Source organism: Pyrus communis, chromosome 9, assembly GCF_041283825.1.
Source record: "Pyrus communis isolate YQ-2024b chromosome 9, ASM4128382v1, whole genome shotgun sequence".
Classification (NCBI taxonomy): Eukaryota; Viridiplantae; Streptophyta; class Magnoliopsida; order Rosales; family Rosaceae; genus Pyrus; species Pyrus communis.
The window spans coordinates 5,388,514-5,402,933 of NC_142573.1; the positions used below are offsets into that span (position 1 = coordinate 5,388,514).

Genomic DNA, 14,420 nt, shown 5'->3' on the forward strand with positions numbered 1-14,420 from the left:
AGTTTTTAAAGATTTTTTGTTAATTTTTCTAAAAATTACAAAAAAAACTAATGAAAATGACTTGAAAATTTTGAGTTTTAACGAAAAAGATAAAATGAATAGTATCAAGATTAATTTTTTAATATAAAAATATAATTTTTCGTTAAAAATAAACCATACTAAAAATGTTTCATTAAAACTTGTCAAAATTATACAGTAGGATCCGGATAAGCACAACATTTTGCCGCCATATGGGCACGTGGTTTTTTCTATTAAATTATCCATTTAAGCCAACATTGTTTGGCAAAAAAGAAAGTGAAAACCATTGTTTACTTGCCTGGTGAGGATTGTGAGAAAAAACAATTATTTTGGCACGAAGTTTGAAGAGTGATGCCAGTAGTTCTCTTGTTGATACGTGGGCTGCTACCAATTGCTGATGCGATTGCGTGGATCTCTTTGTTGTCACACGTGTTGGGTTCATTTGGTTATCACGCGTCGAATGCTGACGATGTTCTTAACATTTGTCAGAATTTTTCTTCGTGTGATTCTCACACTATCTAAGAAGGAGGAAGTTGAGTCACCAAGTACGGCAAGGGATCCTTACTTTCCACTAAGTACATCCAAGATTTGGTTTATCATCTCTATGAGACTGTCTTTTATATTTCCGTATGAGTGGTTTGGTACGAGATCTTAAACTGAAAATAGGATTCTGAATTTCAAATTAAAAAATTTTAAGATGGAAATTTGAAGACTAATCTCGAATCAAAATTTTGGTATTCCTAATTTTTGAGATTCTCGAAAAATTTTCATCATTTCAGAATGGATCGGAATTGTATTTTGGGTTCTGGGTTTTTGAGCATAAATTTGAGATTTTTGGATTGTGGCTTAAGATTTGAGCTTTTGGTTTAAAATTTTGTTACTCAATTTCATATTAATTGAAATTTAGGTGTTTTACCAATTACTTTGAAATTTCTTACCGATTGAAATACCAAAACGTTCTTACCAAGTCAAATTAACGTTCCAAAGTTCCAAACTACTTATTTTCATACTTTTATTTCTAATATAGTCTACTCTCAAATTACTTAAATTCAACATTCAACATGCATACAACCAAAATAAATATACATATATATTTTTGGTTTAGTTTGGGATTTCCGAACCATTGAATATGTAATTCCGATTTTCGCACCAAAAAGTTCGGAATCGGTTCGATATGGATCCAAAAAAATTTGGTATTATTGGGTTGGAAATTTTCGGTATAGGATCGGAATTTTTTTTATTTGATTTGGGATTTTTGGGAAAATTTTTCAGCCCTATGTTCTCATATTCCTTCGTGGGTGGCGAACTTTTACACCAAACACATGGTACAAATTTAGTGATCTAGATATATAAGCAACTTTCCAGTGTAATTGTGTTTGGACTTAGATTTGTCATCCCTCGTTCAAGTCGAGGGGGTGCACTTCCAAGTTGGACCATTCAAGGTCAAACATTTCTCGTTGAGGTCGTAAGCCTGAACGCACTTCCAGTTCGTGGCCAAACACCCCGTATGCACTTCCATCCGAGGTAGTTCACTTACAAGTCAGCATATTCAAGGGTGAATACTCTTGAACGTGTAGATTGTTGAAATATTTCATATTGATCATATCTCTGAGAAAAGAAGAGTTTAAATATCGAAATTTCGCTTCAACTAATGCCGAAACATTTTATGATAAAATTCTATACTTGATGAATTGTGCTTGTGGTAGTTACAAAGTTTAGGATAATATCAACATTGTTAGAGTGAACCTTTGGCCCGTCTCTCAAATAATTCTACTTGGTTTCATAGTCAGGAAGTAGGCTCGTACTACCACGTGATGGGTGAGTCCCCTTGGCTCTCCACATGATTGTCAATGTGTGGATCTTCCACTTGTGACCCACTAATTGGGTCCCACGCGAGAGGCATGTTGAAATATCCAATATCGAACGTATCTTTGAGGAAAAAAAAAGTTTAAATATCTCAACTCCACTCCAACTAATACTTCTGTCTTTTGTGATAAAAGTTCACACCTAACAGATTATGCAGATGATAATCATCAAATTTGGGACGATATCAGTGTTGTTGGAGTGGACTTTTAGCTCGTCTCTCTAATAATTCTACTTAGATCACTTCCAAATTAGCCCGTTCATGGTCGAACAACCCTAATGCTTTAATCCGCAATCAAGGAACGGAAAATTATACTAGATTAGAATCTCAACAGACAAAGCTCGTTCAATTGGAGTTACCCTTATAACTTTACTAGCAGAGAGAGCACACACTTTGTATGTGTAAACAATTTCTCTTAATAAGTGCATTTTTTTTTTTAATATTACACATATTTACTGTTTTGTTCTCCTTATGTAAAAATTGTGTATCAAAAGTGAGGGTAAAATAGGAAAAATAGGGATATGGTTGTCATTTTGTCAAAATGTATAAAATTACTATTTTGCCCTCCTCATGTCAATATTGCGTATTCAAAAATGAGGGGCAAAATTGGAAAAAGTAGGAAAAAAAAAAAAAAAGTTGACAAGGGCTCTTCTCTTAATAATAGTATAGATCAGATGCAAACCCAATTTTATATCTTATAAGCTAAAACATGCTTGACACACCCTTGACCATATAAGAGCAAGTTCCAAAAGTTATTCTATTTTTTTAAGATGGAAATGCATGGTTCACATGCCATGCATGAATAATTTCGTACTATTAGTAAAAGTGGCGCTCAATAACACCCAATATACAAGCCATTCAGTCGAGTTAATGAGAGTAAAACTAGCAATGCTAATGCTCAATAATAAAAATCAGAGAGAATCAAAGCTCTCTCATCATCTGTGATATTTTTTACTTTTTTGGGAAATATACATTAATTCGAATCATGCGTGCAAGTATGCAGCTTCAATTCAATTTCTAATGAATCTAAGTGGGTACATCCTCAACTTTAAGATTTGAGGACTTCACCATGAGCTCCAGTTTGTGTCAATAAGGTCCCCAGCAGCTCAGGTACATGACTTTTCTTAGGGAATCCTCAGCTGCTTGGTTCTTCTTTTCGGAATTCATTTTGTTCAAAACCATAGCAGAAGACGAAGGCGATAGTTCCTTGGCTGGCAGGAAAGATCTCACTTTGCTCTTGGCATGCTGGTGAACAGATCTCATGGTGTAAATCCATCTGCCGAAACCTTGATCTTTCAAAGCCTCAACAGCTCCAACGCTAACTGCTACTATCCACGCTTCTCTTGTTCCACACATCTTGAAATATGATCAACGGAACAATCTGCTTCTCTAGTTTTAGTTTTAGTTTTTTGGGTGTGAATATATATAGGAGAGAAAGATGAGGCTAAAACCAGATGGATTCAAAAAGGAAAAAATACAAAGTTGCTGTGGGCTTGTATTGTTGGATCGCCGGGCCCGTCCCACTTTAATGACACCGATATTGTCCTCACCTTTACTACCTGCCTAATCTGTCAGGTGTCGGGTTTTACCACAAAAAACCTCAGTATTAATTAGAGTAGAGTAATTCTATTTAAACCTATTGGGTTTCTTTGAACCCACCAGGACATTTAACATGTATAATTCAGGAAGCCATGCATTTGTCCTTTTAAGTTTTTATATATGAATTGACAAATTGTGCAGTGGTTTTCAGTGAAGAAACCAGAGGCCTTGCATCTTGTTTTTGCAAAATTTGATGAAAATTGTAATGGAAGGAGGATCCCAATATTCAGCTTATCTGTCTCAATTTGTGCATGTTTCATGCATGCCACCATGCACCCTTTCATCCCTGCTGTATCTTCTGTTGGTTATGTTCTTATCTCCATCATTCACGCATGGTGTGCCTGATACGTACGAATACGACCCATTTCGTGCTACTATACGTTGTGTACCGGATCCATTTTCATCTTATCGAGTCTGTGTCATGCTTCATACCAACTTGATCCTTTTTGTCCTTCTCAAATTATGGTTTTAATACTATACGTGGCTAGTCAATTTGCGGGTGATGACTTCACTAATTTGTTCTTAGAATAAATCAACATCAAACCTTACATAATTTAGCATAAAAATGAATTAATTAAAGCATCAATTGCTACTTGACAATCCCATTTTTGACGAATTTATACTCATCTATCATCACATCGGACAATTATGGCCATATTTTTGTGGAATTTTTTACACTGTAAGTCTTAAACTTCATGCAGAACATTCCAAAGATGTTTTAGATCGCCAAATAATTTATTCCAACTATCGGAATCTATTGTGCAACTACTAATATTTCAGTTGATTTTTTTTTTTTTTCAGGTTAAAAATTCAACAAAAATCACTTATGAGATTTAGTAATAGTAGGACTATTTCATAAGAAGCATAAAGTATAGGAATGAATTTCTGTATATTAACATCAACGGGATTTACAGCTTTATATAAAGTCTAACATGACTTGTTTCCTATTCTATTCCCTACAAATAAAGCTAACTGATAACCTAATAGGTAAGTAAATATCAATCTATATTATTTGACAAATCAATCTAAGATTCCTTTCTTAACACTCCCCCTCAAGTTGGAGTGTATGTTAATGACACCCAACTTGTTGAGTAAGATTTCAAATTGTGTCGAGCTCAATGGTTTGGTGAATATGTCAGCTAGCTGATCACCCGTCCGTACGTATGACGTGCGTATCATTCCTTTTTGAATCTTCTCTCGCACTAGATGACAATCAATCTCTATGTGCTTTGTTCGTTCATGAAAGACGGGATTTGAGGCAATACGTATAGCTGCCTGATTATCACAAAACAAGGCGACCGGTTGATGATGATTCACTTGCAAATCGTTGAGAATATTCCGTAGCCATGTTATCTCACAGCAAGTAGTAGCCATAGACCGGTACTCGGCTTCAGTGCTAGAACGAGATACTGTGGTTTGCTTCTTAGTCTTCCATGAGATTGGTGCTTGGCCAAGTAAGACGCAGTAACCAGTTATCGATCGCCTAGTGTCTCGGCATCTAGTCCAATCAGCATCACAAAATGCTTGTAACTGCAATGAACCTGTGGAAGGAAAAAGAATGCCTTGCCCAGGTGTTTGTTTGATGTATTTAAGGACCTTATGTGCAGCATCAAGGTGTGGTTGCCGAGGCTTCTCCATGAATTGACTCAACACATGTACCGCATAAGCCAAGTCGGGTCTTGTGATGGTCAAATATATCAATCTACCCACAAGTCTTCTATATGAAGAGGGATCATCCAACAGTTTTCCTTCCAGTTGCGTGAGAGCCAAGTTTTGGTCTAAAGGAAACCTGGAAGGTTTCACTCCTAGAAAACCAACATCATCCAGTATCTCCAGTGCATATTTACGTTGACATAGAGTGATTCCATGCTTCGATCTTGCAACTTCTATCCCCAAGAAATACTTGAGTACCCCTAAGTCTTTTAGTTGAAAACGATGAGAGAGAAGTTGTTTGGTTTTGTTAATCTCACATAAGTCATTCCCTGCCAGTATAACATCGTCAACATAAACCAGTAAAGCAATGAATGTACCTCGATGACTTCTGGTGAACAGAGAGTAATCGGACAAAGATTGTTGAAACCCATCAGCCTTGAGAGCATTGGATAATTTTATGAACCATTGCCTCGATGCTTGCTTTAAACCGTAGAGAGACTTATGCAATTTGCATACTCGAGTCTCCCCCTTGCATCCAAAACCAGGAGGCAAAGACATGTAGACGTCCTCTTCCAAGTCACCATGTAAAAAAGCATTGTTCACGTCAAGCTGGTGAAGGTGCCAGCCTTGCAAGGCTGCAACACCAAAGAGAACTCGAACAGTAGTTAACTTAGCCACGGGAGCAAACGTGTCACGGTAATTAACTCCTTTAACCTGATTGTATCCTTTGGCAACAAGACGGGCTTTGTACCGTTCAATGGTGCCATCGGGTTTGAGCTTCACTTTGTAGACCCATTTGCAGCCAATAGGACGTTTGCAAGGAGGAAGAGGCACGAGCGTCCATGTATGATTGTCATGAAGGGCTGCAAGTTCAGTTTGCATGGCAGCACGCCAATGGGGATCCTTGACAGCCTGGGAATAGCTAGTTGGTTCCTTATAAAGGGTGAGATGAGCAACAAAAGCTTTATAGAAGGGTGAGAGACAAGTATAAGATAAGTGAGAAGAAAGTGGATGGGGTGTACCTAACGACGACCGAACCACGTTCGTGGAAGATGTGGGAGCCGGCCGGGAGGGGAGAGACGCCTCGACATGAAAGTCCTGCAAAAAGGAAGAAGGTTTGGTAGGGCGGGTACTTCTGCGGAGTGGGGGTGGGAGTAGGGTGTGTGTGGTCGTGGGAGCAGATGAGGAGGGAGGGGAGGGTGTAAGGGTGGATGGTGTCGTGGCATCAGCGAAAGGAAGAGGCTGAGGGGAATGTGGGGATGGTGTTGGTGTAGAAGTATCATCAGAAGTGATGTCAGTATAGGGGTGAGATGGGTTAAAGGGAGGTTCCATGTCAAAAGAAAGCAAGGGTGCGGAAGGTGGTGTTGGAGGGGAGGTTGTAGGTGCAGTTGAGGGTTCTAAATGAGAATAAGGAAAAGTATCTTCAAAGAAAAGCACATCCCGGGAGATAAAAACCTTTTGAAGTTGAAGATCAAAAAGTTTATAGCCTTTTGTACCATAAGGATACCCTAGAAAAATGCAACGACGTGCACGGGGATCAAATTTGGAGGGTTTGTGTGCATGAGTGGATGCAAAACAAAGACATCCAAAGACTTTGAGGTGAGTGTAAATGGGTGGTTTGTGAAACAGCTTTTCAGATGGAGTTTGCCCATGAAGAATGGGAATAGGTGTGCGATTAATGAGATATGCTGAAAATGTATCAAGTTTAAACTCGGGACCATTATCACTACGAACCATTTTAACGTGAGTGTTAAATTGTGTGGCAACTATATGAATGAATCGAGTGAGAAGGTCATTTGTATCATATTTATGTTTCATCAAATAGATCCATGTGCACCTAGTATGATCATCAACAATGGTAAGAAAGTACTTTGCACCAGAAAAAGAAGGTACTTGATAACCACCCCAAATGTCAACATGAATTAATTCAAAACAAGAAGTAGTAGACATGGAACTTAAAGGGAAAGGCAACCTTGTTTGTTTAGCCAAAGGGCAAATTAAACATTGAGTGAGATCACAGGTTTTATTGGAGAAAAAGGGAAACAACTTAGTAACTTTAGGTGATGGATGGCCGAGGCGTTGGTGCCAAAGGTTGGGAGAGATGGTTTGGATAGCATTGCATGTTCCTTTCTTCGGTGAGTCAAGGTAGTAGAGTCTCTCCCGTTCAATTCTTGCCCCAATCATCTTCCCCGATCGTAGGTCCTGGATGACACAAAAATGGTTTAAGAAAAGGGTAATAGCAAATGAATCATAAGCCAATTGACTAATGGATATTAAATTTAACGTAAATATTGGGACATAAAGAACATTGTCAAGGATAAAATTAGGAGAAAAAATGACTTGGCCAACATGAGTGACCGTGGCAAGGGATCCATTGGGTAATGCAACAGTGTGATTTTGAACAGGCCTAGAGGATGTAAGGGACTCGGGGCTACAAACTATGTGATCTGTGGCACCACTATCCAGGATCCAAACATTGTGCTTGCCATGACGCATGAATGAAAAAGCTTTACCTGAGAGATCATCGTGGCTGGACGAATTACCAACATGATTAGCAAAAGAAGATTTGTTTTGATGCAACATTTTAAGGATTTGCTTGCAATCTTCTGGAGAGAATGGGAAGTTGGAGATCTCCTTGTTGGTCACGGCAACTTGATTTCCTTGGGCAGAACGGCTTGGTTCGCTGTCTATGACTGCTTTTCTTTTGCGGCAATACTCGTACAAATGACCCTTCCAACCACAGAAAGTACATTTGATGTGTGCGCGGCAGTTCTTTGTGTTGTGGTTCGTCTTATTGCACTTGTCACATCGCAAACCACCATCCTCAGTTTTATGTTCTCGGCTTCCACCTTTGACAGCGAATACAGCAGCTTCTGGTTGGGCAGTACTCCGTCCACTTGAGACTTCGACTTGCCTTTCATGACGAAGAACAAGTGAGTAAGCCTTGTTAACAGTGGGCAAAGGCTCGAGAAGGAGAGTGTTGCTGCGAACAGTAGAGTAAGACTCGTTCAAACCCATGAGAAACTTCATCGTCTTCTGGGTTTCAATGTAGGAAGTGATCTCCTTCTTTGTGTCACAGCCACATGTTGGGATAGAACACAACGTATCTCGTTCGTCCCAAAGGCTTTTTAGTTTGGTGAAGTATGTGCTTACGGTCATAGTACCTTGTACACAGTCGTGAATCTCGTTTTCGATGTGAAACAGTTGGACAATATTCACATGGGAAAACCTTTCTTGCAGGTCAAGCCACATATGCCGTGCATCCTTGCAGTGTATGACGCTCCCAGAAATTTCTTTGGACATGGATCTGAGCAACCACGTTTTTACCAAGTTGTTGCATCGATTCCATTGTTGTAATTCTTCAAATTGTTCTTCATGAGGTTTCTTGACCGTTCCATCAACAAACCCTAATTTGTTCTTTACTGTCAAAGCCATGGTCATGGATTGAACCCATGTGCCATAGTTATCCTCCACGAGAGACTGCGGCACAAGTATTGCACCAGGTTGGTCTGAGTGATGGAGGAAAAGTGGGTGATTGGGGTGTTCCCACTTTGATGCGAAGCCATGCCTGAAAAGGTTGGCTTTTATGATGTATCGCCCATAGCGATGTCTGTTAGGGTTTATGGTTGTTGTTTTGCCTTTTATTTTCCCAGATATCGTTCACTCTGGTACCATCATAAGAAGCAGAAAGTATAGGAATGAATTTCTGTATAGTAACATTAACGGGATTTACAGCTTTATCTAAAGTCTAACATGACTTGTTTCCTATTCTATTCCCTACAAATAAAGCTAACTGATAACCTAATAGGTAAGTAAACATCAATCTATATTATTTGACAAATCAATCTAAGATTCCTTTCTTAACACTATTTTCCAGAAATCTTTTGAAAAACTCAACAATCGCATTTTTAACAAAGTTTGTGAGCTATGCCCTGTGTTCAAAAGAAATTTCTCAACATTGCTACATAAAACTTTTTTTAATTGGAGAACTGAGCATGTTAAGCTATATGTCAGTTAATTTATTTGGGATCCTTTATATATCTCTACGGTTAACTTAGTTGAGAATTTTTTATGGTGAGTATTTTTTACACCCTTTTCCACCTTCTTCTCACTCAGCGCCTTTTAATTGTGTACCTTATAATTCTCATTTCATTTGTTCAATCTAATAACTAAAGACAACTAGTGCGGAAAAAGTAAGTGTGCACAAATCATTTTCATTCTCTAATTGATCTCAACTTAGATGCAAAACCAGTTATATAGCTTATAATTATAAGTTAAATAATGCTATAAAACTTAGTTGCCCCGCCCCTTGACCATACAAGTGCAAGAGGTTCAAACATTATTGTTTCTTTTTTAAGATGTATAATTAAAAGTTAAAGAACGCTAACCGCTTCGATCCACCCTCCTCTAAGTCCTCTTATTTACATCTTTATATATTAAAACTTTCACTCGGCTATTTCCACCGTACCACTAGTTTTAGTGAATGAATATACAGGGGAGAGAATTGAGGCTAAAACCAGATGGATTCAAAAGGGACAAAAGATAAACTTGTTGTGAGATTTGTTGAATTCCGGAAGCTAGTTGGCTTTGTTCTTTGTGAAGCTATTATATATAACGTGACAAGTTATGCAGCGGTTTTCTGTGAGAAAACCTGAGGATTTTGCAGCTTGTTTTGCAATAGTTGATCAAGCAAGTAATGGAAGAGGGATATTATGATCTCAGCTTATTTGTTAAAAATTGTACAGGTTATCATGCCATCGTCCATTCACCCTTTCATCCCTGCTACATCTTTTACTGCTTCCTTTGGTTATGGTCTTATCTACATCTTTCAGCAAGGTGTGCCGGATACATATGATTCATTTCGTGCTACTGTGTATTGTACTGGATTTGTTTTCGCCCTATTGAATTTGTGTCATATTCGTACCAATTTGATCCGGTTTTTAGTAAGGGTATTTATGTGGAATTTTGGAGTGCATATTTTGGTCACTGACCTATTATTATTTTTTCCAGTGCTAATTTTCAAATTACAGTTTCAATAATCCTAAATGTGGCTCTACTCAAGTTTCTGCGATGGCTTCACTCATTTGTTGTTAGAATCAATCAACATCAACCCTTACATAATTTAGGATGAAAATGTGATCACATTATTTACAAACTTAAGCTCATTTTTCATCAATATTTTTTTAACCCTAAAAGCTGGTAGCTATTACTCCAATAAAGAAGCACAAATTTTAACCAAATCCCGTTTTACAAGATCCGAAAAGCCACATTCTTGGAATAAATGAAAATAATAATTTTGTAAAAATTAGATGATGTATAGACTGATTAAGTTAGCAATGATTAAATATAAGAAGCTAAGTAACATGAATCATGCCTGCTTCTCAAGAAAAAAAAAATCTAAACCAGAATGCGATCATCATCACAAGTCTCCTGAAATAAGGTTTCCTACGATCCATGATGCCGTGAAGAAGAAGATTGAAGTGGAAGAGAGACGGATCACATTAGATTACTACAATTAACTATATATATGTATACTGTGCATGTAGTGCTCCATCTCCTCCTTACTAGATCTAAGCAGTGCAGCTTACTTCCTTCAAAAGAGAGTTTTGGATTCAAGCCCATATATAGGGTGTAATTTTTGCGAGGTAAAATAACTAGTTACATAAATACTTGCCTTGTGCTGCTCTGCAATTTTGTTCTTAACAAATACAAACTTGTGCATGGGAGGGGTAATGAAATAAAGGAACTAAATTAAAAACCGTTCTCATCTGTTTCATCATCTTTTAAAATTCTCTCTTTCGTTAAGATATAGAAGAGATGTTTTGAGACTCTATAAAGATCTGCACTCCACTTTTTTAAAGCACAAGGGAAAATTTATACATAGAGAACTGCATGATGACATTTTTGAAGTGTCAACAACAACTCATATAAAAAACGCATTATATTTTACATTGCACGGGGAAGGAGGGAAGATCAAGATCGATCTTGATGCATAAAATTAATTCTACAAAATTATCTGTACATATTATTAACGCTAGAAAACAAAAAGACTAGTAAGATGACCACATCAGTGCATCTGTATGGACCGTCTAATTAAACACTAATTACAGGTTAACTGGGAGTTGAATTTCCAGATATATTTTAGTAGGTAATTAGGACTCATCTCTCATGTATTTGGACCCCAACAACTCAAGTACATTACAGTTCGGAGGGATTCCTCTGCCTGCTGTTTACGCCTGCACTGACGATCACAGCTGCTGGTACTATTCTTGTTGTTTACAGCACCAGCAAATTCTGTGGTCGATTCTTTGCGACATGCCTTGCCTTTAGAAACTTGGTCACCATTAGTGCTTCCTCTTCCTTGCATTGCTTGTGATATTTGAATCATTTCAAATGAAAGTAATGTTTTAGTAGTTGGGGTGGCTTAGAACTTTGGGAACCAAGTTTCATATATAGGCAGAGAAAAGGTCAGTAGCATATAAAATAGCTGCCAAAATTAGCGGAGTAATTTATTTTAGGTGTAATTCTGATTAATAATAAGATATGATTTGCTATATGTAGCAAGCCAAGTGGAAAATAATTCACATGACAAGGCTGGTTTGGGGTTGCTAAATAATTTTTAAAAGCAGCTTTTAAAAAAAGTTGATGTCTTAAATGTGTTTTGTAGATGAAACAAATGTTTTTTTTTCAACATTATGGGTCTAAAACAACAGAAAGTATAAGTAGCTCTACACATGCTTATTAAAAAAAAAACGTTTTTTTTGTTCCACTTGGCATTATATTTCCATATTCGCTTCAAATTTATAGCAATCAACAGATTAAGCCATTTTTTTTTCTCTCTCACGTTGCTTGTTTATTTTGATGGATTCCCAAGCTATGATTCTCTTCTCATTTACAATATATGGTCCCATGGTGTTTAACTAAGGAAATGGTTGTGGACTGAAATTAAAAAACAATAGGGTGCACGTTGCCTGCATCGACATTAAAGCAAAGAAAGGCATATTATCACATGAGTGGAAGATTAGCATATACACGTTTGGCTCTGCAACTGGATAAGATTGACACCTAACACACTTTCTTTAATTTTCATTTTAAGTATTGGATTTTGCTCACTACTTTAGAAGCTAATCACTACATTCGCTACCACTCCACCCCTTAGTTAATTGTTTCTCGTTTTGTTGATTTTAAAAACTATCAAACCTACGTGATGCGCAGACCAAGTAATTAATAAGTTAACTACGTCCTTCAGTTATGTGCGAGGCGTGCCAACTCGTCGGCCGGGGAGTAAAATATGTTGATTTGGTGTTGGGCGCGCTGCTGACTTCTTGATCTTACGACTGCGGCTGAGGAAGGAACACATCTTGGCCTTTGGGTTATAGAGCCTGAAGACAAGGCTATTAGTTTTGCGAAGTTAAATATCAAATTCGGCTTTCAGTGTGCCAAATGTAGTAACCTGGTAACACCTCACTTCGCCAAAAAGGCTAATGAGATGACATTTTCCAACAAGGACTCAGAAATCCTTGTCGATTGAGACTTGGATAATAACCAATTGGTCTCGAAGCAGTACTGTTTATCCAAACTGAAGGTGCTTCTCAGTTAGCTGATTCTATGGCTCCAGTGATGTTTATCCAAATCGAAGATGTGTTGATGGGAAGAAAGGGAAGGGAAAAATCTCAAGTTTGTTGAGAAGCTTTGCGCAGGGCAATTTGTGTGTTGATTTGAAGGGGGCTCTTTTCGATGCACAAAGTCTTGTATTTATAGGGTTGTTATTTGCTTGGCACGACCTGATGGTGTTCAACTGCAACTCAAACTCTAGGAAGAAAGACTGATCTGTATCTATCATTCCCATTCGTGACTTTTCAAACAAAATAAAAACCTATTTAGGCTTATCACATCATATCAGAAGCCTAACCCACCTAGGCTTCTTATCTCATCATCAAAACTCCATTAATGGCCTTTAACTCATCTGACAACATCCATCACCATGTAAAAAGGCCTAGCCTACCTAGGCTTCTTATCTCATCACTATCCAAGACCATCAAATCCTAGGCTATGCCACGTGATATGAGTCCTAGGCCGAGCTGCTCTAATCTACACGGTACATTACTAACAAATCCAAATTAAATTGGATTGTTCTGCTTGCTTCTAAGTTAGGGCTTTGATTTGGATCCCATCTATTTTGTACAAGAAAATCAAGATAATTTATTAAAAGATAATTACTATGATTAAAAACCATAATATTATCTCTTAATAATAATAAAATTATCTTAACTTTCTTATTCGACAGTGAAGAACCATACTCACTCAACGACCTTGATTACTCAGACCGATGATGTAAAATCGGGTCCAAACACGTTTCAATATTAGGAGACTCAAAATTTGGATACCAACTCTTTTTTATCCAAAAGATAAAAAATTAAAAATAAAAACTTAAGGTTTAAAGATGTGATGATTATTATAGGAGAAGCTTTTATATTTAGAACGTATTTTGGAGGGCTAAAAGTACTTTTAGATAATCAATAACGACTTTAACGGCATATGAAAAAAAAAGTTTAATGTCTCTCTAAATTCTAAAAACATTTTCCTTAAGAAGCATTTTCAAGTGTTTTTCAATAAGCACTCAAATATAAAATAATAATAATAATAATAATACACTTTTGATAAAAGAGCTTTTGAGCTGAATGTTTTAGCGAAAAAATGTTTTCAAGCATGCTTAGGTAGTGTTGTGATTTACTATTCAAAACTAGAGTGTTGGATACTAACCTGAAAGCAGTGATCAACCGGACGATCAATCGAAAGAAGCAGCATCGAAAGTTTCAGATCGTTGTGATGTTCAGTAGTGGCAGCCGATCGGTCGTATGGGCAGAAAGTTCAAGGTTTTGTTGCTTGTGTTTCCTAGTTCATTTTGAAGTCCTATTTGGGCTGAATTTTTCACTTTTTGGTTCGATTCCTTTTTTGGTGGAGAGATTTTATTAATTAACTATTTGGTTAGATTTTGTATTTACTTCCAATTAAGATTAATATTCTTACTGTAACCTAAGTTCTATACTCCATAAATAGGACCTTAAGATTACTAGTGTGTGCCTCTCCATGAGTGTAGAAAGTTTTATCTAATTGGTTTTTGGTGGAGTTCATTGTTTTGAGTCATGAATGTGCGGCAAATTCAAGGCTCATTCATTTGCCAATTTGGTAAGAGTCAATTTGTGAGTTTGAGAGTAGGAGAACAATTTGGAAGATACTTCTCTGTTTGTTTTGGGTTCTGTACTTGTGTGGTTTAGAGTTTGTA

At 37.3% G+C, this 14,420-nt stretch overlaps 2 protein-coding genes across 2 annotated transcripts; both read right to left on the minus strand.

The window, feature by feature from the left end:
• Positions 1-2,735: 2,735 nt before the first annotated feature.
• LOC148694101 (uncharacterized) lies at positions 2,736-3,267 on the minus strand. The gene has a single exon (XM_088700367.1). It carries the CDS (start codon positions 3,236-3,238, stop codon positions 2,969-2,971), a length of 270 nt encoding a protein of 89 aa, XP_088556493.1. The 5' UTR covers positions 3,239-3,267; the 3' UTR covers positions 2,736-2,968.
• Positions 3,268-7,298: 4,031 nt separating this feature from the next.
• On the minus strand, positions 7,299-8,386 carry LOC148694102 (uncharacterized). The gene is made up of 2 exons (XM_088700127.1): positions 7,648-8,386; positions 7,299-7,336 (listed from the first exon to the last, which is right to left on the minus strand). Exons 1-2 carry the CDS (start codon positions 8,384-8,386, stop codon positions 7,299-7,301), a joined length of 777 nt encoding a protein of 258 aa, XP_088556253.1.
• Positions 8,387-14,420: the final 6,034 nt, after the last annotated feature.